Source organism: Chanodichthys erythropterus, chromosome 24 (genome assembly GCF_024489055.1).
Source record: "Chanodichthys erythropterus isolate Z2021 chromosome 24, ASM2448905v1, whole genome shotgun sequence".
NCBI lineage: Eukaryota > Metazoa > Chordata > Actinopteri > Cypriniformes > Xenocyprididae > Chanodichthys > Chanodichthys erythropterus.
Genome location: NC_090244.1, coordinates 9,775,392 through 9,802,996, shown reverse-complemented (window position 1 = coordinate 9,802,996; position 27,605 = coordinate 9,775,392). Strand labels below are relative to the sequence as shown.

Genomic DNA, 27,605 nt, shown 5'->3' with positions numbered 1-27,605 from the left:
GAATGATGAATGCTCACATTTAGTCTATAACTAGTCTAGAATAATCATCATGTTTACAAAGCACACACAACACCTCTGCTCTCCTGATTTCTCTCAACATGTCAGTCAATAAATGGGAAAACAAAGTAACTTGTGATACATATTTGAAAAAGTAACTCAGATATTTTGTTGCAAATTTAAAAGTAATGCGTTACTTTACTAGTTACTTGAAAAAGTAATATGATTACGTAACTTGTAATGCGTTACCCCAACACTGCTTGTTGCATGACATTTAAGAAGACACAGTGTTTAGCTGATATGGAAAAAAAAAAAAATTATAATAAAAAAATTATATATATATATATTGACTTCTAAGACAATTTTGGTCAACTGCCACAAACAAATTATCTTTGTTTGAGGGCTTTCCTCAGCAGATATTGATATATGCCATTAGCTGCGATTAAGCACCTGCCCTAGTAATGAAACAACAACTATAAGGATTAAAATGTTCTTTTCTTCTTCCCGTGACAACATTTTCAGATTAAGGCCCATCAATGCTGTTCTTATCACCAGCAAGAACTTATTGGTTACCAATGTCACTTAATGAAAGTTTCAAGATGGTGATCCATCAAGATTCCTGACAGAAAGATCAGGCTGCCAGCGCCATAAAGGAAATTTTACACAACACAACATTCCATTATTTTGTTGGCACATTCACCAATAAATAACACTGCTGGCGGCTAAATTGATGGACATTGTGATACTTCATGGAGATTAAGATCGATGAGATGAACACTTGGTCCTCTGGGGCGCCATCACAATAAATGAAGTAGTGGAGCCAGGTCTGGAGATCATGGCTGCCAAAAACACTCTTGCCATTATGGCACTTCCTGTGCTTGCCATTGATGAGGTTGGTCATGCTTGATGATTGTACAAGTGATCACAGCTGTAATCATGGTGTGCATCAGTGCCCTAGATGAAATGAGACAATTGTAATTCTTTATTTAAGTACAGTTTAATATGTGTTAAAAGCAGAAGCATTTACAATCCACAATCTCAAAAATCTGATGAACTCTCTAGGTGGGATACAATACTTGCACTCTATTTAACACGCAATTGGTATATTGAAGTATGAGGCACCTTTTACACATCATTTTTATGCACTGCCCTGCTACATTTCAATTTTTTTTATTAAGTTGTTACTCACCCTTATTGCGCGGCACAAAAGCAATGAGAGAAGCATTTTATTGAGCTCACGAGGATTATTACTGTTTGTGCCTGGAGTAACACGCACTACAAACCTCTCCCAACTGTATTGAGTTACTCAAAAGGCACAAACATATTACAGAGATGTGAACTGCAGTATCATCTCGGTTACCATGATTTTGCCAAGTAAGACATGTTCCTGGATCAACATATATTGATGATTCTAGAACAGCATTCCTGTCTGAAATTTGTCCTAACCATATCCCTACCCATAAAACTAACCCTACCAATAAGTTATCCCTAAAATCAGAGGGAAAGGATAGGTGAATTACACTGATATCGAAGCACCTAATCCTGGTTGTAAGCCTAAACTTGACAAACTGTAAACTTGTCTCTGAAATCTGATTGGAAAGTTGTTAAAGGGTTAGTTCACTTTCAAATGAACTAATCCTTTAATGTATATGATTTTGTAACGTTCTAGCATTAAGATAATAAATATAAAATATATAAAACAAAAATAAATAAAATCATTTTGAACATGAGGGTAGCAGGGTTGAATGGTTGAGTTTGACAAAAGCATGCCACTATTGCGCAACTAGCGATTTAGGAGCATTTTCTAGTCACCCGAACCCTTGATTTCTTGGACCAGAATTCATCTCTGTTATCACTGATGCTAAAAGGCATCCTTTTCAATCTATTTTCTTTATACAATGCTTTTCTCAGCATAGTCACAGGGCAATTGTGAAGACTACCAGAGCTGAAAACATGAGGCAACTCTCCAAACTGGAGAAACCTAGGGGCAGCAGACTCAGCAGGGGAACCCTGGGTTTCACATCTGCTGCAGTTCTGCAAAATCCTGCAACAGACAGCTATCTTAATTCTGAATTAAATTGTTGATTAATTGTGTACATGTCTACACTTGTCTCTTACCTCCTGTCTTTTCGTGCAGGTACATACCAGGGCCAATGGGTGGGAGGTATGCGGCATGGATATGGCGTACGGCAGAGTGTTCCGTACGGCATGGCGGCCGTCATCCGTTCACCTCTGCGTACCTCCATAAACTCTCTACGCTCTGAGCACAGCAATGGCACAGCTCTGCTGACTGGTGATCGGGCGCCTGTGGCTGGCGTGGGGGGCGGCGGCGTCCTGGCAGCGGGCAGCCCGGCCGTGTCCCGTGGAGGCTTCGTTCTGACGGCCCACAGTGAGGCAGAGCTGTTGAAGAACAAAAAGAAGGGCCTGTTCCGTCGCTCACTCCTGAGTGGCCTCAAGCTGCGAAAATCCGAGTCCAAGAGCTCATTAGCCAGCCAGCGAAGCAAGCAGAGTTCTTTCCGCAGTGAAGCTGGAATGAGTACGGTGAGCTCCGCTGCATCTGACATCAACTCAACCATCAGCCTTGGGGAAGGGGAGGGCGAGCTGCCAGTGGGCGAGGACGACGTAGACGCCACTACCACCGAGAGTTATGCTGGCGAATGGAAGAACGACAAGAGGACCGGCTGTGGGGTGAGCCGGCGTTCGGACGGACTGCACTACCAGGGCGAGTGGTTGGGCAACAAGAGGCATGGCTACGGATGCACCACCTTTCCAGATGGCACCAAAGAGGAGGGCAAATACAAACAGAACATGCTTGTCAGTGGCAAACGCAAAAACCTCATCCCGCTACGTGCCAGCAAGATCCGCGAGAAAGTGGACAGAGCAGTCGAAGCGGCAGACAAGGCCGCTGACATTGCGAAGCAGAAGGCAGAGATTGCGCTTTCAAGGTAAGACACAAGGTCTCACATTGAATGATTTTGCTTGCTGCTTGTTGACCTTAAAAAGCACTTAACCGACCTAATGCTAACATACATTCTCAAAGAGAACCAAAGCAATATCCTCATTTTTGGGTGAAAACGATTTAAACTTAATAGATTGGCTTCTAAATGGTTCAACTAGACAAGCACGGTTTGCATTACACAAATGTTTGTGCAATCATATGCTAATGTACTCCGAATAGGGGCTTTTCATACTGCGCTTATCCCCGGGTTATCTTCATTCTAAACACCTCTTTAAACCCTGGGTAAAGGAATGTTATACACTTGTATTTTAGAAGTGGGGTTAGCACCACGGGGGTTATGAAACCCTGCTCTAGAGAAGGGTTAGCACTGCTTTTGCTGTGTTAACCCCGCATTGGGGTGCCGAACTTGTACAGTGTGAAACAATGTGGTGTTACAATGTTACATCTAGACGCTTAGCAACAGACAACAAATCGTGTGCCTCATATTCACGTGCTTTGGACAGTCATGGAAACACCTCGCATTGTATATAAACAATCAAATGCTGAGAGAAAATGCGACAATTTGAGTGAAGAAGAGACCGTTTCATTCTTACCTTTAAAGTCCGAAATGTCCATTCAGTATAAAGTCGATAGTACAGTCGTCAATCCGAGGATGCGCAATGCTAGAGCTTTTATGTAAACAGGTGGCATGCTGGGTTCATCCAATCAATGACACTGACACCGCAAATATGCAAATAAGAACATTAACCCAGGGTAAATGTGAAATGTCAGCTTATGAATACTCAGGATTAATTGTTAACCCCAAGTAAATTATGAGTAGTGTGAAACATGAAGCAAGATAACCCAGGATTCCGTTCACCTGGGGTTTAGAATAACCCAGGGTTAACTATTTAAAGTGTGAAAAGTCCTATTTTTGACAAAATTAGCCTCATTGTTGACTCATTTTGCACTACACAGACTACCAATTACTTGGGTTCATGGTCATGACGTAACAAAATCATATGCATTGACAAATTTCTTATTGAAACAGAAAGTTTGGGCAGGACATCCTAAAGGGCCATTATAAAATAGCCATTAAATCGGTGCCAATAGCCTAGTGGTTAGTGTGCCGACATATGGCGCAAATGCGTTCACGGCGACCCGAGTTTGTCCCGTCTCGAGGTCCTTTGCCGATCCTGCCCCCCTCTCTCCAACAATGTTTTCCTGTCTGCTCACTACTGTCCTCTCCGAATAAAGGCACAATAACATACAAAAATATATGTAAAAAAAATAAAAAATCCATTAAGCTTTAGTTACATCAAAGCAATGAACCTACTGTATGTACCTGCTAGTTGGTTACGGGTGGTAAAAAAAAATTGTTTTGGGTTTTTTTGACTGAAACAACGGTCAGGCCAGTGTTGCCACCTTATGGACCAACAAATTATTGCATAAACAAAAAAACAAAAATCAAGGTGTATTTGCAAGTGCAGGTAGAATTTGTGCATATGCTGATGGGTAAATTTATGTCACGCACACTGCGCGTAGGCTACGGTAAACTGAAATATATGTTAATATTAAGTGGAATGGTTTTTCTCAATGTAGAAAGCATTTGATTGGACAAAATCTGTGTTGGGCAGGATGAGTCATCAATATTTTCATCCCATTTTCCTGGTAGAGAAATACTGTAAACATGAAATGAGTATATTGCTAAAATCTCATTTTGTCAACTCAATTTGGTGTACGCTAGCAAAAATATGGCTTCAGACCTAACAGACATGGACTAAAAGTAACCAAACTCTTCTTGAATTAATGGAGTCTTAAAGTGCACAGTGTATCTCTTACCATTAGCACGTACACTCAAACAAACATCCGCTTGGACTACACAAGTGTTTATTGACATTTGTGTATCGTTCTACAACATGTATCCTCTCGCTTTCTTTACACAGCATCCAAATGCAAAGCCATATTTCTAGCGGTTGCTTGGGACCTGTTAAATAGGCCTTGCTGGTGCTGTTATGTGGTGTGGTTGCTAAGGAAACGTGAATGATTTGTGTCGGTGTCAGCGAGGAGAGAGAATACATAAGTCCGGATTCACTTAATGAGAGTCATGTAGATTCTGGGTGTATCAGCAGACTGACTGATGTCTTTATTGATGCAGAGCAACAGTAGAACAATCAATAACATGGACATGTGGAATGCCATAGTCATAAATTGCCTGATGCTGTTAAGGCGTGTCTCTGTGCGTGCGTGCTTGTGTTTTTTTTTTTTGTTTTTTTATAACCGCATACAGTTTTGTTGAATATTGAATGCTAATTGAAAAACTGAAGCATTTTTCACCTTGTTGTCTGCCATGTCGGTTTGTTGATGTTGTCTAAAGCAATGTTTTCCAACCTTTGTTGTCTTAGGTAACACCACAGTCTCATCAGAACAAATGCTTCTTCACTGACACCAAAACAGAAATGTGTTCCAATGAACTAGCACGATACTGAATGTCCTGTGAATGGGGAGAAAGAAAAAAAAACTACTTTTTTTTATAATTGTAATTTCAATAATTAAATGTAATTATTTTTTTTAAACATTCTGGTAAATCTGGTGCTGTTACTGTTAACTAAGACTAAAACTAATAAATATTTCCTTTAATTCACATAAAGCTGAAATAAAATATAATATTAATATTAGATGGAAAACTTAAACATGGAACAATTTTACATAGTTGCAATGGCAACTAAGTGAAATAAAATAAGCTGAATGAGAAATGAGAAAAGTGCATAAAATTACAAAAATATAAACTAAAACTGAAAATATAAAAATAGAAGCCAATTTAAAATATTAATAAATACTATAGTAGTATAACTAATAAGAAAATAATAGTTTAAAAAAATGAAAATGTAATCATTTACATAATTTACCTCATTTAAAAAACAATGTAAGATTCATGAAAGAGCCCTTTTTTTTTTTTTACTCAAGACTCTTATGGAATCAGATTTAGGGCACAAAATGGGTCTGAATGATTTGTTGACGAATTGGACTGATTCAGTCCATGTTTAACTAAGCTGCAGCAGTTTACTACGGAAGAGGATTAGGGCCAAGCAATAATAAATAATTAAAACCATCTCGAGATTAAAGTTGTTAAATTTAGAGGAAAAACTCGTTAAATTTCCAGAAAAAAGCCGAAATAAAATGTTGAGAATAAACTCATTAAATGACGAGAAAAATGTCGTTAAATTTTGAGAAAAAAGTCGAGATAAAATGTTGAGAATAAAGTCATAATTTAATGAGTTTATTCTCAATATTTTATCGACTTTTTTCTCAAAATTGAATGAGTTTATTCTCAACATTTTATCTCGACTTTTTTCTCTAAATTTAACAAGTTTTTTTCTCGTAATTTAACGAGTTTATTCTCAACATTTTATCTCGACTTTTTTCTCGCAATTTAATGAGTTTTTTCTCGTAATTTAATGAGTTTATTCTCAACATTTTATTTCGACTTTTTTCTCGAAATTTAACAACTTTAATCTCAAGATTGTTTTATTTTTTTATTTTTGCTTGGCCCTAATCCTAATAGTTTACAACTCACAGGAGGGAAAGATATTTATTGAATAACAATTTAAATTTTTGACATTAAACTATCAAATGACTTCAGAAGAGTTTAAATTCCCTGTGAACCGGACGTTGCAAAATACTTTTCTTCAGTGTTGTGACGTATTTCCACGGAAACGGAATACTGAATAGAGGGCAGGGTTTTACTTTAGCGCTCCTGCTCTCCATCTCTTGCTCATAGCAGACTAATGGTTGGAGGGGAGTGGTTTAAGCGTTTTCAACCCAAGCTGTCGAACTGACGTCATCAGAAAAGGAACGCCATTCCAGACCGGAAGTAACTTCAGATTTTGATTAAAGATTACAACAACAAATAATTTTTTCTGTGTATTAACTTGCACCGATGAATTGTTCAGCACAAGACTAGTAATATGCACTAACAAAGTAAAGAGGGTCAATTTTGATTTCACGACGATTTATAATCATAGGCCCCGTTTACACTAGTGCGTTTTCAGAAACGATCTCCTTCTGTGCTACATGAGCGAAAAGGCATGTCACACGACTGTTCATGCATACTGGGCACGCACATACAACTGTAAACAGTTGCCTCTTGCGCATGTAGGTAGCTGAAAAATGCAGTTTAACTGCACAATGGCTGCTCAAAATGAAAACAAAGCCAGCAAAGATTACAGTTAAGTCTCCATGTTATTGTTTACATGGTCGTCAAGGATACACAGAGCGAACATAGGCAGCCATGGCATCGTTTTAAAAAGTCTCCGTTTTGGTCTATTTACATTGAAACGCTAGAGTAGTGTAAAAGACAGGGATAACCATAGCAAGTTATGCATTTTAAAACATAAACGCACAAGTGTAAACGAGTAGTAGACTGGAAAAAAAGATTGAAGATGTACCTTCACTCTCTTCCATTGTAAAAAATTGAAGCCGCCAATGTCCCAATATGGCCCTGATGTCCCAATATGGTGGGTCCCGAATGAGTGCAGTAGTGAACTCGGGACCCGAGTCTGCACAGTAGGGAAGTGGAGGCGTGGTATCAAGGCCCCGCCCACACTACCCCAGGATTGGTTAGTACAATTTATTGCAGAACAACTCATTGTGTCGGTGTGAAATAAACGGCTATGGAAATGTAGAAATTAAACTTCACAAAAATCCTACTAATCCGACTACTTCGTTCAGAGAAGCTGTCAATCTCAGCTGTCAATCATGACGTCACACTCCCATTTTTATAGTATTAAAAAACCAAACTTATTTAAAAAAAAAAAAAAAAAAAAAAACTTGGACTTACATCAGCATAATAAAAACTACCTAAAATGACAGAAACCATCTTTGGAAAATACATTTTTTTGATTGTTTAGTTTGTCTCGCGTCCCATAAGATTACATGGAGACGGTGGGGTTTATGACCTATACTGGGACCAGCCACCTGAGAGCGATCAAAACGCATTGGCTTCAATTTTCAGGACTTGTGCAGCAAACTTGGTCGAAATATAGCGCACAGGTCATATTGACCATGTTTAATAACTTTATAGTGCTTCCCCATTCATTGTAATTACATGGAAAACAGCGACTAGCACAGTCTACAAAATATCTCTTTTTTGTGTTCTACAGAAGTAATACCAGTTTGGAATGACATGAGGATGAGTACAGAATTACATATTTTTCCTTTCTTGGTGTACTATCACTTTAAGTCTCTTTAAAAAAAATGTAGGTAAAAAAAAGCTTTCCAAGAACCCCATGGAGTGCGTTGCGCACCCCTGGATGGGAATCACTGGTCTAGATTTTTTAGGTTTTTTAGGTGACTCATAGGTCAGCAGAAGAAAAAGGAGATCGAGATAGGGTTCAGGAAGAGAAACCAGGAGAAAAGCGAGAGAGACAGAGAAAATCAGAGATTACGCATTATGCCAAGAGTGCTGGAGACTTGCCGGAGATAGACCAGGCAGGCAGAATTGGAGCTAAGCCAGTTTGCCTATTTTTTTTTATCACTCTCTCCATTTCAAACAGTCCCAACCTCTCACAAACTCACAGAAGCTTATTGCCTCACACGTTGCGGACACGCGCGGCGTGCATCCACGTGACCTGCACATACATGTTAAGAAATGTGTGTGTAAGCACATATGTGAGTTTATATGCTTGAGCCTGCCCATTGATGGCGCCTACATATGTTTGCGTACATACAAACGTGCATAGGTATGCATGTGCTATATTAGGAGCGTCACTCACCCCACAAATCCCACTGACCTCATTATATTCTCAGCAATGCTATCACTACAGCTTAGCAGAGCCCCTGACAACACACATATACATGCATATACAGTACTGTACACACAGAGCTCTAGCAGCAACCAATGAAATAATGCTCAAGTATGTAAAATAATGTAAAATAACCCATGTGCTAAAGATATTTATTATTACCTAATTTTCAAACTCTTAAGAAAAATTACATAAATTTAACATTAAATTCTAAATGAACCAGTGTTATTTTAGCTTTATGTTTTTACTATTACAGTATTTATTAATATTTTGAATAATATTTGTTTTATTTTCAGTTTATGTAATTTTGTTATGCCCTTTCATTGCTTTTATTATTTTTATTATTTATTTAATATTTATTTCAGTTTTAGTAAATTTAGTACTTCAACATAATTTTATTTCACCTAAGATTTATTTATTTTACAGTTTTATTACATGAAAATGATTTTTAATTGTTTTAGTTTTAGTTGACAATTACAACACTGACATTAACTCAAAATTTACTCCCTTATTTCTTAATACATGTTCCTGTTCTTTATTGTAAATTAATTATTGGTTCATGTTATTCAAAATGTTAAACATTTTCCACTGACATCAAGACATTGTCGTGCAATATAATATTAACTAATAACCAAACAGCTATTTAGCTAATCAGTAACCAAATAGAGACACAATAAAATGGAGTTTACTTTAAATTAATGATTTTTTTGTTGTTGTTTGTATTGTTTAATATATATTACTATTTAAACATTAGAAGAAAACATTTGAAGCTTGAAATGTAATGTATGTGTAATGTAATGTAAAAAAAAAAAAAAAATGGGACCACATGCAAGATGTCAACTTGGCGAAAAGTCACATGATTTTGTAAAAAAAAATCATGTTTTTCTGTACACCAATTTTTTTTTGTTTGGGAGGGGGGGCAAAAAAAGAAGAAATACAGATAAAATAGAAAATAGAAAAAAACATTCATATTAAACTTGTACTATTGTGTTTGTTGATGGAGATGGTGGATTCTATATTTTGAACCATACCTGAAAATGTTTACCCTGAATGGATCATTTCTTGGAGTTTGCTATGTGACCTAAGGAGAAGAAAACAAGAATAGATCACTTCGAGGAAAGCCTAATTGCTAGTAATAGTTTGAGAAGAAAGGATTGCTAATGGATTCTCAACCATTAGAATACTTTAATGCATTTGTTTTCTCAAAAACCATGATTTGTCCAAAGTCATGAGTCATATCATGCATTTTTTATAATATTTATTATTATTATTTTACCATAAGATCCATTTAAAATTAAGCAAAAAACAGCTATGATTTAGCTTTTCTTGGCAATTTTCCACCCTCTCTTTGACCCTACAAATAGGCAGCTTTTTTCTGCCATGCCTTTAAGACTTCTATGTAAATTCCCTCTTTGAAATGAGAAACAGTGCTTTGCTGAGCTTACTGTGGGTTTCATGGCCGTGAGACAAGTTTCTTAACACTGAATAGGCGTCATTGACGTTCATGGCTGGTTATCCGCTGTTAGTTCAGAACCGTTTTTGCAACTTCGTTTCGGAGAGGAACTTTTATATTGAGTTCTTTTGGGCCAAAAGATTAAGAAAAACTTGATTTCTAATAATTAGGTCCTTTTAAACAACACTTTTATAAATTTAAAGAGGGTAGTCTACTAGAACAGGTCCATCAAGATTTGCCATACAATTCCAAAATACAAAAATCCTTAAGTCGAACACTTCCGGACCAACGTACGCAGACACAACACACAAACAGGATGCAGGTTAGACTAGTGGAGATCTAAATGACTGAGAATATCACATAACAGTTAATCTGATTAGTTCGCTAGGGTCAACATGGTCAAAGTAGGTACTACAGTAGATCTGCGCTGAGGCACTAAGACCGGAAGCAACCGTGACTCATCTGCAAGTTAAAGCTTTGTTCTGGTGGTCACGGGGCAGCTTATTTGGGTCATCCATAGAGATTAGTGGTTTGTTGTCATAAGATGTCCATCTTTGGACTTTGTTACAGATGTATCAGTATACTATTTAATGCAAAAGTGACCACATTTCACACACACACACACACACAAAAAAATCCTTGAATTCATCCAATCAGCTCTGAATCACAACAGTTAACTCTAAATAAAATGTATCATATTACAACATTCGATTATGAGCGAGATAACATATTAACAGATTAACTGAGCTTATGAACTACTCATCCTATGAATCTTTTCGAAGAGAATTAACAATATAAAATTATTGACTATAAGTCATTATGAACAATTTAACAAGTCCAATGAATCTCTTCGAATTATGTAATAAAATCAACAAAAAAGCTAACATAAAATCATTGACTATATAAGTCATTATGAACAACTTTAATAAGAAATGAAAAAACAAAACAAAAAAACGTCATGAATAAATTAAATACACTGTAAAAAAGAATTGTTGGTTTAAGTTAAAAAATTAAGTTACCTGAGTTCACTGAAATTAAAAATTTGAGTTAATACAATTAAGGCGATTGATTTAAACAACAGAAACTCAAAATATTATGTTATCTGAACCACATTAATTATCTAAGATGATTTGACAAAGGAAAAAATGTTGTGATAACAAATCATAAAAATAATTTTTTACCGTGTACTCATCCTATGAATCATTTTGAATTACGTAATAAAATAAAAAAAATGCTAACATATAAAATCTATCACTTATTATGAACAAGTAACTACTCATCTTATGAATCTTTTTTAATTGTGTTATAAAATAAACAAAAAAGCTAGCATAAAATTATTCATTATAAATCATCATGGACAAATGAACTACTCATCCCATGAATCACTTTGAATGATGTAACAGAATCAACAAAACCACTAACACATAAAATCATTGACTGTAAGTCATTATAAACAAATTAACTACCAGTTCTATCAATATTTTCAAATAATGTTATAAAATCAACAAAAACGCTAACATACACTCTAAAAAATCATTGTAAAAAAAAACTTTCACACAGTAAAATACAGTTTTCCACAATAAAACAGTAATACACCATAAAAACAATGCATTCTGGGTACAGTATATTACTTCTGTCTACTACAATGCATTCGGAGTAATATTATTTGTCATTTTTGAGAAAGTAGCTTATAGGCCTCTTTTCTTAAAATGACAAATATTACCCAGAATGCATTGTTTTTATGGTATATTACTGTTTCAGTGAAAAAAATGTATTTTACTGTGTACATTTTTCATTTTTTTTTTTTTTAGTGTATAAAATAAATGACCTCAAGTCATTATGAACAAATTAACTATGAATCTTTTCAAATGAAGAAACGGAAATCAACAAAAACGCTAACATATAAAATCACTGACTATAAGACATTATGAACAAACTATTCATCCTATAAATGTTTTCAAATTATGTAGGACTAATAAAATCAACGAGAATGCTAAAATACAAAATCACTGAATGAACTGCATGTCATTGCCTAAAATTATTAAACACAATATTTTAGAAATGTGCAACAAAATGTTTAAATGTATTCAAAAATAACAGTAAATTGAGAGTGTAGAGAGACTGATTTGATTGCCTCATTCACAATACTTCATGGGAGTGAGTTTCATTTAAGTCAGAATGCTGTGATTTTACTAGGATTTTGACAATAAACACAATTTTAAAAAATATTGACTTGTGGCTTCTACAAAAGCATATCATCATTACTTGATCACAGAGATCATGGTGTGTTGAAAGTTTTATTTTGCTAAAAATTGGCTTTTGTATGGAGAAAATGAATGAGATTTTTACTCACGGAACCAGACTGTTGTTCTGTATTGGCATTGATGCTTAAACATGGATGCTCATACAGTATGTTAATGTGCTCATGTTTCTAATCATAAACAATGTTTCTAAATAACACATACTATTATGTCTGGGTGGACTGGGGCGAGAGCTTTCCATTGTGAATATTAGCTCTTTTCATGACAAAAGTGCAAGAAGAAATCCATGTTTACCATTATAAATGCCCTTTAAGGTGACTGGAAGATCCATCTTTTTTAATTGATGGTGTAGTTGTACTGTAGGCTGTGGATGTGTGAATGTGATCCTAAAAGAGAAGAAAGGGTGTTCAGATCATTTAGTAAAGTCACGCGAGTAGGAGAATGTGAATGAGAGGCAGGGCTTTAGAAAAAAAGACTGCGTGTGTATGAAAGAGAGTGAAAGAAGCGATGGGAGGTGCCTGCACGTGTCTGAGTGTTGAGAGGCAGGACGGAAGAAAAAAAGAGAGTGAGAATCTGTGTTAGCGTCAGAGATGGGTGAGAGAGTTTACACGTGGATGAGTGTTAAATATATGCTTAAAGGGATAGTTCACTCAAAAATGAAAACTCATTTGATTCAAAATGTTCAAAATTTGATATACTTTCTTGAGTGGAGCACAAAGAGTCTTTTTTTTTTTTTTTTAATATCCTGGCTACTTTTTTTCCTCAATATAATGAAAGTGAATGGGGATTAGAGATGACAAGCTTAAAAAAACACACACACACAAAGGAGGGGGAAATTGGTGGTTTATTTAAATAATTGGCAATTCAATAAATAATATAATTTAAAATATGATTTTACCAATGACATATGAAAAAGCTACTTTATTGAAGATATATACTTTAGACCAAAAGAAGTCTCTTTTGTTCACCAAGGCTGCATTTATTTGATCAAAAATGCAGTAAAAATATTGTGAAATATTATTACAATTTAAAATAACTGTTTTCTAGTTTAATGTATTTTAAAATGTAAATTATTCCTGTGATGCAAAGCTGAATTTTCAGCATTACTCCAGTTTTCAATATCACATGATTCTTCAGAAATCATTCTAATATGCTGATTTGCTGCTCAAGAAACATTTATTATCATCAATGTTGAAAACAGTTGTTTGAAATTAAAAATTTTCTGATAATTTACTCACCCCCATGTCATCCAAGATATTCATGTCTTTCTTTCTTCAGTCGAAAAGAAATGAAGGTTTTTGATGAAAACATTCCAGGATCATTCTCCTTATAGTGGACTTCAATGAGGTTCAACGGGTTAAAGGTCAAAATTAGAGTTTCAGTGCAGCTTCAAAGGGCTTTAAACGACACCAGACGAGGAATAAGGGTCTTATCTAGCGAAACGATCAGTCATTTTCTAAAAAAAATAAAATAAAAATGTATATACTTTTTAATCACAAATGCTCATCTTGTACTGCTCTGCGATGCGCCACGAATCACGTTGAAAGGTCATGCGTGGCGTAGGCGGAAAACTTCATCTAATTTTATCCTCCAACTTCAAAATCGTCCGATATCGGCGTTTTATCTTTTTTTTTTGTAAAGAGCATTTGGTTTAATTTTTGCAAGTTCGCTTTGTAGACACTGAATCATCGGTACTCGCGCCTACGTCGCGCACGACCTTTGTAACATGCGTGCGGATCACAGAGCTAGTGCAAGATGAGCATTTGTGGTTAAAAAAATATATACATTTTTATTTTCATTTTTTAGAAAATTACTGATTGTCTCACTAGATAAGACCCTTATTCCTCGGCTGGGATCACGTAGAGCCCTTTGAAGCTGCAGTGAAACTGTAATTACCCGTTGAACCCTGTTGAAGTCCACTATATGGAGAAAAATCCTGGAATGTTTTCCTCAAAAACCATAATTTCTTTTCGACTGAAGAAAAAAAGACAAACATCTTGGATGACATGGGGGTGAGTAAATTATCAGAAAATTTTCATTCAGAAGTGAACTAATCCTTTAATATCTTTGTGGAAGATATCAGATTCTTTGATGAATAGAAAGTTCAAAAGATCAGCATTTATTTGAAATAGAAATCTTTTGTAATAACGTAAAAGCCTTTACTGTCTTTACATTTTGATCAATTTAATGCATCCTTACTGAATAAAAGTATTATTTTCTTTCAAAAACAAACAAACACATATAAAAAATAAATCTTTTGTTCTCTGAATCTCTGAAAACAAGACTTTTTTACTTCTTAAGTTAATGCATCTTGTTTTAAGTGATATTTTAACTGGATTTAAAAAAAAAAAAATGTTGCTTCACAGCTCAAGGTTTCATTCACTTTCAATATATGGAAAACAGTGTTATTTTTCATGTAATTTACTTTTTGTATTCTGTGAAAGAAAATCAGTAATTTGGGTTTGGAACAACACAAGGATGAATAAATGACACAATTTTCATTTTTGCCTGAACTATCCCTTTAATTGTGTGAGAGTTAACGGAACTTGCTGTGAAACAACGTTTAGTCTCTGTTTCCATCAGAAAGTGTGTAGAAACATTGCTACTGTTCAGCAGTATATAAATAGAACGGCAACCAGCACAGCTCGACCCAGACTCACAGCGCCTATGGATCAGTGTGTGTGTGTGTGTGTGAGTGTGTGAGACCATACACACACCATTTAGAAGCCTCTCTATTAGTGAATGGACGTTTCTTACATCCAGCCCTCACTCTCTGACTGTACTCTCAACACCTCCAGAAGCATCCCACAATCCTCCTCTCATTTTCCTCTGTTATCTAATTGTTTGTCCTTTTTATACCCCACGCCATCTTATTCTCTCCCTCACTTTCTCTCCTCTGCCGTTGCCAGGACAACCGGCAAGGCACGGGGTGAATGCAATCCTAAGATCTCTTCATCCGACCTACCTCGCCGTAGCTCACCGTCACACACTCGAATGCTCTCGCGCCCACATTATCTGACCACACCACATGCTATAACCCCATTTAAACCCTCACATGTTAAAAACGCTCTCACACACACACTTTCTTGCACAAACATGCACTTGGTTTGGCTGGCTGGGTGAAGACAGCCTAGAGCAGAGAGGAAGAGGGTGCAATCGATGAGCATCGACATGCAATACTGCACCAAGACAGCCACTGCACAAACAAGTAGAGAACGAGACCAGGGGGGAAAAGTTCAGTGAGAAAGGGACAGCATCTTCATACCTGGCTTTTGTGTGGTCGAATCGCATGAATAATCCATCCGTGGCAAAATGTGACACTTTAAGACTGTTGAAACAACAAATGTTTATTAAAAAAAAATCTGAAAATAAGTGCAATTAAGTATTTGTTTAAAGTATTCTATTTCAATATTTATTCAATAGCATATAATAATAATAAAATAAATTAAAATTAATATTTAATATTTCAATTAAAGGGTTAGTTCACCCAAAAATATAATTTGTCAAAAATTCTGTCATTTATTACTTACCCTCATGCCGTTCCACACCCGTATTTTAGTTGAAATCCGATGGCTCCGTGAGGCCTGCCAGCAATGACACTTCCTCTCTCAAGATCCATTAATGTACTAAAAACATATTTAAATCAGTTCATGTGAGTACAGTGGTTCAATATTAATATTATAAAGTGACGAGTATACATTTGGAGCGCCAAAAAAAACCCAAAATAACGACTTATTTAATGATGGCTGATTTCAAAACACTGCTTCATGAAGCTTCGGAGCAAAAATGAATCAGCGTGTCGAATCATGATTCGGATCGCGTGTCAAACAGCCAAACTGCTGAAATCACGTGACTTTGGCGCTCCGAACCGCTGATTTGACACGCTGATATATTATGCTCTGATGCTTCATGAAGCATTGTTTTGAAATCGGCCATCACTAAATAAGTTGTTATTTTGTTTTTTGGCGCTCCAAAAATATTCTCGTATTAATATTGAACCACTGTACTCACATGAACTGATTTAAATATGTTTTTAGTACATTAATGGATCTTGAGAGAGGAAATGTCATTGCTCCCTATGGAGGCCTCACTGAGCCATCGGATTTTATCAAAAATATCTTCATTTGTGTTCTAAAGATATTTATATTTCCATTTTCATTTTTTGGTTAAAGTTTTAGTCATTTTGTTTTGTCATTTTTTAATAGTTTGAGGTTTTTTTTCATGGCTATGGTTATTTATTTATTTTTATTTCAGTTTTAGTTATTTTAGTACATCAAGTTAAACTAAATTAAAATGTAAAATAAGTTGAAGCCTTATAGATTTTAATTCAGTTAACATTTGTTTTAAGTAACAGAAATGTTTTTATGGTTTAAGATTGGTTTTAGTTTAGTTTTAGTTAACTATAATAACCCTGATTAATACAACTTTAAATTACAAAATTAAGTACTACTAATATTAAAGGATTAGTTCACTTTCAAATGAAAATTAGCCCAAGCTTTACTCACCTTCAAGTCATCCTAGGTGTATATGACTTTCTTCTTTCTGATGAACACAATCGTAGAAATATTAATAAATATCCTGATGCATCCGAGCTTTATAATGGCAGTGAACAGGGTTCAATGAGTATGAGTTGAAGAAAGTGCCTCCATCCATAATCCATCCATCATAAAATTGTACTCCACATGGCTCCAGGGGGTTAATAAAGGCCTTCTGAAGTGAAGTGATACATTTTTGTAAAAAAAAAAAAAATTATTTAACAAGTTATGAAGTAAAATATCTAGCTTCCGCCAAACCGCCTTCCATATTCTACTTATGAAAAAAGTGTAAAACTCTTGCAGTTCAAAAAGCTTACGCTACGTCCTACGCCTTCCCTATTCAACTTACGGAAAAAGCTTAAATGACGTGACACCAGTTTACACTTTCTTCGTAAGTTGAATATGGAAGGTGGTGTGGCGGAAGCTAGATATTTTACTTCATAACTTGTTAAATATGGATTTTTTTTACACAAACGCATCGTTTCACTTCAGAAGGCATTTATTACCCCCCAGAGCCGTGTGGAGTACACGTTTATGATGGATGGATGTGGATGGCAGCACTTTCATCAGCTCATACTCATTGATCCTGTTCACAGCCATTATAAATCTCGGATGCGTCAGGATATTTATTAATATAACTCCGAATGTGTTCATCAGAAAGAAGAAAGTCATACACACCTAGGATGGATTAAGGGTGAGTAAAGCTTGGGGTAATTTTCATTTGAAAGTGAACTAATCCTTTAAAATGTACTCATATTTTAATAATATTTTTTAATGAAATTAATCATTTTAATAAATACAATTACTACTACTAAAAAACTACTTCTAATAAACTATTTAAAAGTAAATAAAAAAATACATTAAAATATTATTTTGCCAGTAATTTGTCCAAGTTTTCTTAATTGAAGTAATATGTTGCCACTCAAATCAGTTTATCTAATTTTATATTTACTGGAAAACAAGACAAAAATACAGATTTTTTTTTTGTAGTACACAATCCAACACGATGTGCGTCATCATCATGCAAAGTGGAAGTCTCGATCGTGCACACAGGTAAAACAGATGGCTGTGATGAATGGGGAATTACACATTAAAAGGCGAGGTTGTGAACGCTAGCTCTCTTTTATTCTCTTAGACACAGAGCACATTGATTTCCTCAGTGAATTATTTAGCAGCCGAAGCAAGCACTGTTGCCTGTTCTTAGAGGTCCGGATGGGAAATAGTGAACAGTACTTGTGTCTTGCTTATTTGTTCAGAAAATGTTTAGCCTAAAGCTTTCAATGTTTGCTTAAAACATTATTAAAAAAGTTCCTGAAGTATTTTGCAACCATATGACAGCATGTGATATTTACATTCGAACATGGTTATTTAAACGGCAGCAAAGTTGGTTTTACAGAGCATGAAGTAGAGTCTTGGCAAGTTTACGGAGTTAAACAAGTTAGAATTACAGTGTCAGAAAGGCATGACTCTGTGGAGTCCCGAGAGCATCTCTCAGAGCGAGGGTGTGTGACTGCTGTGTAATTGTTTGCCTTCAGCCTGTATTTATTGTCAACCCTTGGATAATCGGGGTGTCAAGATCTTGGTAGGCGCTGAAGCATGTGCCTTATAAACTTAATGACCAGATCATTCATTGGCTAAACCATGTATTTATGTGTATTTTGCTGTTGTCTGCATCATAGAGCAAAAATTTTCCCAATTAAAACCAAACAACAACAAAACCATCCATAAACATGATAGATAATACTATAATGGTAGGCCTAGTAATGTATACTTTTGCTGTAGGATTACGGAAATTTGTAAAAACTTTTGTGTGAAAATTTGTGTAAAACTTTCTATAAATGAAACAACATAGACCTATTCCACTAGAATAATATTATATATGGTGTGCGTGTGTGTGTGTATGGCAGGACTTGATTGATGAAAAATTGATTCAATTTTGTCAATGTGTGTTACGTACCAGAAGAGACCCAGAATGGGAGTTTGCAAAAACACTGCTTAAATATCTGGAAAAGGAAAAAGAAAGACTTTTAAGAGGAAAAAGTAATTTAAGATTACAAAGGCATTGTTTTTTTAATTTTTAATAATGTGCATTGGTGATTCATTTGCAATAAGACATAGGAACCTCCAAGTAAATGGAGTAAATTTTGACTTTAAAAGGTTATTTTACCCAAAAATGAAATTTCTGTCATTAATTTTCTGTCCTTTGTTAATCTTCGGAACACAAATTAAGATAATTTTGATAAAATCGGATGGCTCAGCTTTACGAATCTTTTGTCTCAAATCAGTGGTTCAGAGTGTGAAAGTCACGTTATTTCAGTAAACAAGGCTTCGTCACATCATAAGTGTTTCAAAATTTCAATGGTTCACCACTTGGCGTGCCTTTGGCAGTTTGATACATGCTCCGAACCACTGATTCTAATCACAAGATTCGTAAAGCTTAGAAGCTTCATGAAGCAGTGTTTTAAAATCGCCCATCACTAGATATTGTTGAATAAAGTCGTTATTTTGGTTTTTTTTGGCGCACAAAAAAGTATTCTCGTCACTTCATAACATTAAGGTTGAACCACTGTAGTCACATGAACTGTTTTAAATATGTCATTAAGTTTAAAGCTGAAGTGTGTAAAGTGTGCAATTGATTCAGTGTTAAAAGCATCTTTTCAATTCCTTTTGGTGACCCTAGTGGTTCACAAATGACACACTTCACCTTAAATGCAACCAGCCCTGTCCTTTTCTAACCCAGTCTTTCTCTCTACATCTTAACCGCCTTGGCCCGGACCGCTACATCCACAGGACAGCTCACGCGAGAGGGAAAGCCGATGCCGCGACAACGGCAGCGCAGAAAGCCCAGGAAGAGTGCAGGCTGGCCCGGATCACCGCCAAAGAGTTTTCTCCTTCTTTCCAGCACAGAGGAAACAGTGAGTGCAACCAGCCGAGTCTGGAGACTAAAAATAACCGGGACTTCAAACTGTTTGACAGTACGACTAAACATTCAGTTAGCTACGAATGTAAAATAGGCCAATAAGTTAATTTTGAAAACACTCTCCCACCATGATTTGAAAGCTGCAAACATTATTCATCAATTCTCTGGATTAGTGCTGATAATTTTTTGCTAGCAGCAAGAGGTAGATGTACATGTTAGTAATAGCTCAGTAGGAGAACAAGAGGAGACGGTGAAAGCGTCTGTGTGTGTACGTGTAGGTGCCGGATGGGTTCAGGGCTGTAGGGGTCGATGCCCCTACCGAGCCGTGCGGGGGGAATGAGTGATAGAAGAGGCAATAAGAAGATAAGGGGAGGTCAGCGCTGACCTTTCCGACAAGCCCACGCGAAGCTAGTCGACATACACAATGAAATTTATGCATGCACACACACAATACCCACACACACATATTCACACCACCCACATACAAAAACACACATACTGTATACAGTCACACTTTCGGTCGCTGTCACACCCCCACACATTGGCAGAATTTATACACTCTCAGATCACATCCCGTCACAAAACACCCCTTTACAGGAGAGCTATAAGCACACACGCTGTGCTGGATCAGTGTATTCGACCTCCCGGAACGGCTGATATTTCTAAATGATAAAGTTACATCATATGATGACCTTAGAAATGTTAGGACAAACTTGGCTGAGATGTGATGACTTGCAACAGATTTGTAAATGATGTTTACAGTTGGAATACAAGCCTTTATGAGGTTAAGTTAAAAGTTATGTACTTACAGGCGCATTGGGATATGCGCCTGTAAACAAAAACAGACTTGAAAATCGTCGTTCTCATTAGTCAAGCTGATTAGAGCAGCAATGGTGCTGACTCTGGAAAGCTTTGAGAAGTTATACTGTATTACCAGGAAATGTCCATGTGCTTCAAGCAATCAAGTGTGATACAGGAATAATTCAACCCCAAAATTAAAATTCTGTCATGATTTACTCACCCTTATGTTGCTCAAAACCCACCAACCAAATGCTGTTATTTTTTCTTTGGAACAAAAAAACTTAATCTTCTTGCAGTTCTTTCTCATAATCTACAGCTTATATAGTGACAAAAAAGTCCATAAAAAAACATAAGGGATGTATCAATTTTAAAACTCTAGCTATGATAAGCTGATAGTTGTTTTCATGTGCTAGCCATTAACTGATAAATGTATTTTTTGAAATTTGAACCATTTTGTCTACATAAAATAAAAATAAAACGCTACAATCTCACAACAATCATTTTAAATGCTAAATTTGGTGAACGTAGGCATCACCACATTGTTATATACAGTATGAAAAATTTATATTCATTACATTTAACAACGTTATTAAATTATTAGAAAGTAATGCCCCATTTACATCTAATAACAACAATTATGACTATCCTATAGCTTCAGAAGACTTAATGCATGGGTCTCGAAATACATTACATGAAAAGAGCAGTGTAAAGATTTTAAATTCTTAAATTATGTGTAGACAAATAAGAATTTGATTCAAGTCTGTACAAAACGATTTAATTACGTACAGATTTATTTATTTATTTTGCTAAAGACAGATGGAAGCTTCTGCAAGGACATGTTCCCATCCCATACACCCCCTTTGCAGTACATTTCAAGTGTGTGACATGCCTACATGTTTTAAAATTAAAACTTAGACTTGTCTCTATGTCTCCGAGTAGGAGTGGAGTGCCAGCGACCCAAACAGCAGAACTCGAGCGAGAACGATGTGGAAGTGATCTCCAGTGGGACTGCGGACAGTACTGAGCTCTATATGAAGGGCTCCACACCCCCGGACCTAACCCCAGACGTGAGCCCTACTACCAGCCGGCCCTCCACACCTCCCCGAAGCCCGACCACCAAATCTTCCCACCGCACCAAAAATGCCCGCTTCCTGCGACAGACTGCAGTGGACGAGGAACGTGGGGGAACGCAAGAGATCCAGGTGCTGATGGAGGGGAGAGGCGGTGGTGGTTCGGGTGGAGGTGGAGAGTACCTGAGGGCTAACAGCTGGAGTGAGGACAAGCGTGCCTCTCGTGGGGGCAGTAGTAGAGGCGGTAGTCACGGCAGCAGCCGCTCTACAACCCCTTCAGTACAGGACGAGGTGCGGGTTGGGGCGTCACGGGCCAACGGCCACAAGCATGCCCCCAATCATAAGCCTCGAGACCACAGCTCCTCCAATCACAAAACGCCACGAGAAAGGAGGCCAGACGGACCCTCAGCTTCCTGGACATCTCAGCGGGTACACGGGGACAGTTTGGCTCACTCCCGTCTCCTAGAGCAGGACGAGGAAAAACTGAGCAATTATGAAATGGAGATGAGGCCGTTACAGCCAATGGACTCCCATAACTCCCAGAAGCCCTATGGGCATGGAGAGGAGTGGCATGGTCACTCAGAGTCCCGTGCACATACACTACAGCGACGGGGTAAAAATCGTGAGCGGGACGTCCGGGATGCCTCAGGGCCTAGGGATGCCAGGGAGGGGCCGGCTCCAGACTCGGTGCAAAAGTTGGACAGTCTACGAGGGGGAGAAAAGTTAGAGGCTCGGCCCCTCCGTAGGGACCTCACACTTTCACCCCCACAGAAATCTCCACCTATTGCACTAGAGCACGATGACGAGAATCAGTCTCAGCTCAAGGTGAACTCGGTAAGTGAAGATGCACTACACTGAACACAAGGAGAGATACTTCAAGGAATAGTTCACCCAAATTGAAAATTCTGGTATCATTTACTCACCCTCATGTCGGTCCTAAGCTGTATGACTTTCTTCTGTGCAACACAAAAGTAGACATTTTTGAAGACTAAGTGCCTTGACAGTAAACAGGAGCTTTCAAGCTTTAAAAAGGATGCTAAACACCATAAAATTATGGTAAAAGTGGCCCTTGTGAGCTCTGAATGAGAAACAGATGACAGAAACTTTTATGGCAGGGGTGTCCAATCCTGCTCCTGAAGGGCGAATATCCGGTAGTGTTTAGTTCTAACCTGCCTCAACTCACTTGCCTGGACATTTCTAGTAACCCTGAAGACATTGATTAGTTCAGGTGTGCTTCATTATGACTGTACCTAAGACCCTGTTTACACCTGGTATCATCAATCCGATCACAAGTGGATGACACGAAATACAGGTGTAAACTGAGCTGTAAAAAATGTTTTGAGCTTGTCCACTTTTAACCACTTCCAGAGGTAGTTGAAAACGCAATCGACCGGATTGCTTTCCTAGTGTAGATGTTCATGTGGTTGAACATGTTCGAAGAGCCACAAAAGACCACTTAATCTCCGCCAAATGACCTAATGCATACAGCAAACATTATCGGAAGTGTGTTAGCCAGACAGGATTTGAACTTTGCCGGCTGAAGACCCAAGTTTGGTTTGAAGACGGAAAATGTACCTAGCACAATATTCTCTCGCCATTCCTGATTTCTAACAAACACTCACAGTGTTCACCGTGGTCTTGCAGCTATCAGAGCAGAAACGAAAGCTGCTGCTCACAGTATGTTTTTCTGTCATCTCTGGTCGCGTTCGTATATAAATTGTGCAAGCTTATTTTGTCCATTAGCTCGAAAGATCTGAATAGGCCCATACATTTACCCATCTGTAGACCTTCCCCTTGAAGATATCAGGAAAACACCAGGTGTGAACAGGAATGTGTATCCCTCATCAACTTGTGATCCAATCGACCAAAACGCATCTTAATACCAGGCGTAAACAGGGCCTAAGCTCTGCAGGATTGTGGCCCTCCAGGAGCAGGATTGGACATGCCAATTTTATAGTGTTTTTGTATCCATTCATTGTATTTGCAGGGACAAGAGTGACAAGCACAGTCTTCAGAATGTCTCTTTTTGTATTTCATGGAAGAAAAAAAGTCATATGGTGTTGGAACAATATGAGGGTGAGTAAATGACAAGAGAATCTTAATACTTGTCCAATAAATTGTCCAATAAAACATATTTTTAAACAGATTAAATACATTTCTAATCAACTGCACCCACACCAGATGTTTTAGTATGCATCAGTGTCTGAGAATGCATAGGTAGGAAGAATAACCTCCACAAACACAGAGTAGGCGTTTGGAGTCCCAAGGGAACATAGAAGCCGACAACAGCCCAAGACACATAAACTGCACACATATCCAAACTTCAAACTGTCCCCTTCTAATGCCTAGTGGCCCTACGATCACTTGCTGCACTAAGAACACCTTGGTAACAGCAAATTGGCAAAGTGGCTCCTTCCACAACGCAGCCCTGCATTGGCTGTCCCACACTCTGTTGCTAGGGAACAGCTTATGCCTTGCTCGGGTTGTGGCCAATCAAATGACAAGAGTGAGTTCTAGTAAGGAGGGGGTTTATGTTTGTAGCTGCAGAGAGGCAAGCAATGCAGCAGACTTGTGTAAGACAGGTTAACATGAAACAGAAACACATCCACACAATAGCTAGCCCTGATTCAGGAATGAACAAACACTGTCAACACTTTTAACAACATTTATATGTTTCCGAGATATCTAAACAACTGATTAGCTTAGCACAGCAGGAAGAAGAACAGGTCCTAAACAGGGCACAACTGTCTGACAGCACAATAAAACAACTGTGGGAAGCAAAATGTGGTTGCTCAACAGTAAGATGCACTAAATGTGACTGTGTGAGATACGCTTGTCCTAATTCATTGTGCAAAATCAGCGCTCATGGCGGCGTCTTAACAGTACTGTGTCCGGTTCACTTGTCACAACCTAATTTCATGCCTCACATGTGTCTTGCATGTGTAGCCCGCATGTCCCTCTGCTCAACGGTTGTAAACATTGTCCACGATACGCTTACATGAGCCCATCAATTAAAAAGCTTGCTTGACAAACCCAGCTCTTTGCAAATACGTTCGTCCTTACGAGGGCTGGCACAATGCAGTACCGACTCTCATTTCCATTGAGATAATACCGTATCTCTCCGGTGAGCCGAGGGGAATGGAATAATCATGCGGCTTTCTTTAAACACGAGCTGTAGTGTGCAAATGTGTTTTGTATTGAATCTAGGACTCTAGTATGTTGACTGCTTTATACACTGTAGAGGAAATTCACTAAACAGTTGCGGAACTTTAGCATGTGATTTTTTTGGCGCAATTTCACTGCGATATTCACACAACAGCTTGAGTATTTCGGTCAATGTCATTCTTTATCAGAGCAAACAGGCTTCCTTTCTATGCAAATTAGGTTTATAGATTGCAGTGAGCACTATTTGCACTAATGCTAACTATTTGAAGCACTTCCACAGCCAACTAAGATTGAGAAGAGCGCAATAACCAACTAATATCCAGACACAGAGTGTAGTCAAGTGCACTTTTGCCAATTTAAAGAGCTTGTTTAGGGGCTTAAACTGTAGTGGTAACGCAATGCTGTAATGTCTCAGGAAAGTGCACCTGACAGCTGCATAACTCCACAACATAACTGTGATTATGTGTAGGGTAAAACCTAAAGTATAGTTCGATTTTTTATGCATACACGACGGTTTGTATAAAGTGTGAGTGACGTAAATTTAAAAATTAACAATACGCGCATACTGTAAAGTACATGTGCAGAGTGATTTTTCTAATTGCGCATACTCCGTAAGCTTAGTTTGCACCAACCCATTGATTTTTTTCACTAATTAGTATGTCCACAAGGTGCCAACATTGTGCCAGCCCGTTGTTTCAAGGTTGAAAAAGAAAAGGATGAGACAGAAAAATGACAACAAACTACTGGATACAGTCAACCTCAAGACATCCTAGGTATATATGACTATCTTTTTTCAGACAAACACAATCAGAGTTTTATTAAATAATATTCTCGCTCTTCCCAGCTTTATAATGGTAATGAATTGGGGGGGGGGGGGGGGGGAAAGAGAAACCCCTGACCTGAGGGTTTGACCTGATGAAGCGCAGAGGATAGAGCAAAAAAAGTAAAATATAAGAGAAGAGGAGCTTGAGTTCATTGCCCAGCCCTATTCATTTGAATTGTGAGAGGCGTAATGAGTATAGTCATCTGTCGGAAGCTAGTTATTACAGTTAATAAAGTTTTAAATATGGATATTTTTCCTTACAAAAATCCATCGCTTTGCTTCAGAAGGCCTTTATTAACCCCTTGGAACCGTATGGATTACTTTTATGATGGATGGATACACTTTTTTGGGCGTCAAAATCTCACACCCTATTCACTACCATTATAAAGCTTGGAAGAGCCAGGATATTTTTTAATATATCTCCGATTATGTTCGTCTGAAAGAAGATGGTCATATACACCTAGGATGGGTGGAGGGTGAGTAAATTTATGGGATCATTTTCATTTTTGGATGAACTATCCCTTTAAGAGCTTAAGTGACTTGCATAGGGTGTAGGCAATGCTAGCCGAATGCTAAGCTAGAATACTGTGAATAGCTTGCCGACTACAAAAACAAAAAAATAGATACTTTATTGCGTTCAATACTACAATACAATACTTTCTATTGCTTCAGAAATTAATTGTCACAATAATAATAGTTCTGACTAAATAAATCAAAGTTATTTTGTAGGATTTGTCATTAGGCACTAGATAGAGTACCCACATCAAAGGCTCTTTCAGCCAATGAAATCGCTCTGAGGTCGATGTTGTGTAATTACACAGAGAAAATTGTGTTTAGCATAGATTTTTGAGCGTGTTTGCAGTTACCCAATTTGCATAATTCTTTAGTGAATCAAGTTAGACAGCATGCAAATAAACACTATTCATTCTTAGTGAAATCCACACTGTTTAAACAAATACTGACCTTTCTCTTTTTCTCTTTCTCACTCAACAGGGCTCCAACTCAATTCTGGTAGTCATGGTGATTTTGCTCAACATTGGAGTCGCCATTTTGTTTGTCCATTTTTTTATTTAAACTCTGCATTGCCTATCAATTCCTCTTGTCCAGCTACACTATTATCAAATCAATACTAGTATCATCACGACTGATCTGGTCCCGGCCCGTTTTTTAAACAAACGACCAATATACTTCTATTGAAGTTACAGCACGTCAGTATGAGGACTGAGGAAGGCAACAACACAAAACTGGGCTCAGCGGTTCTGTCTGCTTTTCTGTCTCCAAAGAGCTCATTTTGATTTCTTAATTTCATTTTTTTTTTTTTTTTATCTGAAATAGTTAAAAGCATCCTTTTGAACTTCTAGTTTTATCCAATGTATTCATTCACTCATTAATGCTGATATAAATTGATATATTTGTTTCTCTTTTTTATTTCATATTCTTACTTGCCTTTTTCTTGACAATGCTGGTGGCTTTCTTCGGTTTTCATTTGGTTTTGGTTTGTATTTGGGTGTTGGACTCATTTGAACGGTGGCTTTGGTGAGGGAGGGTGTGCAAGGTGGCGTAAGGGTGAAGGGCGACCACCATCAACATCTTTCGGGTGATGGCAGTGTTACAACAGCTATGATGTCAAAACAGGTTCAAAGTGATGGGAAACGGCCCCTGTCTAACACCACCCGCCTCCCTCGCGCACCACTCCTAAGCATTGCTTATGTTTCCCATGTCTTCGTTTTCGTCACTCATCAGAATTACATGCCAAGCGCTCCTCTCATTTCCTGCACACCTCCATTTTCCTTCTGTGTGGTATGTCAACTACCAGTGGACCCCAGAATGTCATGGTG

General features: G+C 37.4%; 1 protein-coding gene across 1 annotated transcript in view; it reads left to right on the top strand.

Annotated features, from left to right (window-relative positions):
• Positions 1–26,879, top strand: part of jph3b (junctophilin 3b) — a 37,568-nt gene extending 10,689 nt beyond the window's left edge. Inside the window, exons 2-5 of the mRNA XM_067379857.1 lie at positions 2,135–2,942; positions 19,779–19,903; positions 21,649–22,613; positions 26,761–26,879. Coding sequence (XP_067235958.1) covers positions 2,135–2,942; positions 19,779–19,903; positions 21,649–22,613; positions 26,761–26,841 — 1,979 coding nt within the window. The 3' untranslated portion in view covers positions 26,842–26,879. The remainder of the gene's footprint in view (positions 1–2,134; positions 2,943–19,778; positions 19,904–21,648; positions 22,614–26,760) is intronic.
• Positions 26,880–27,605: the final 726 nt, after the last annotated feature.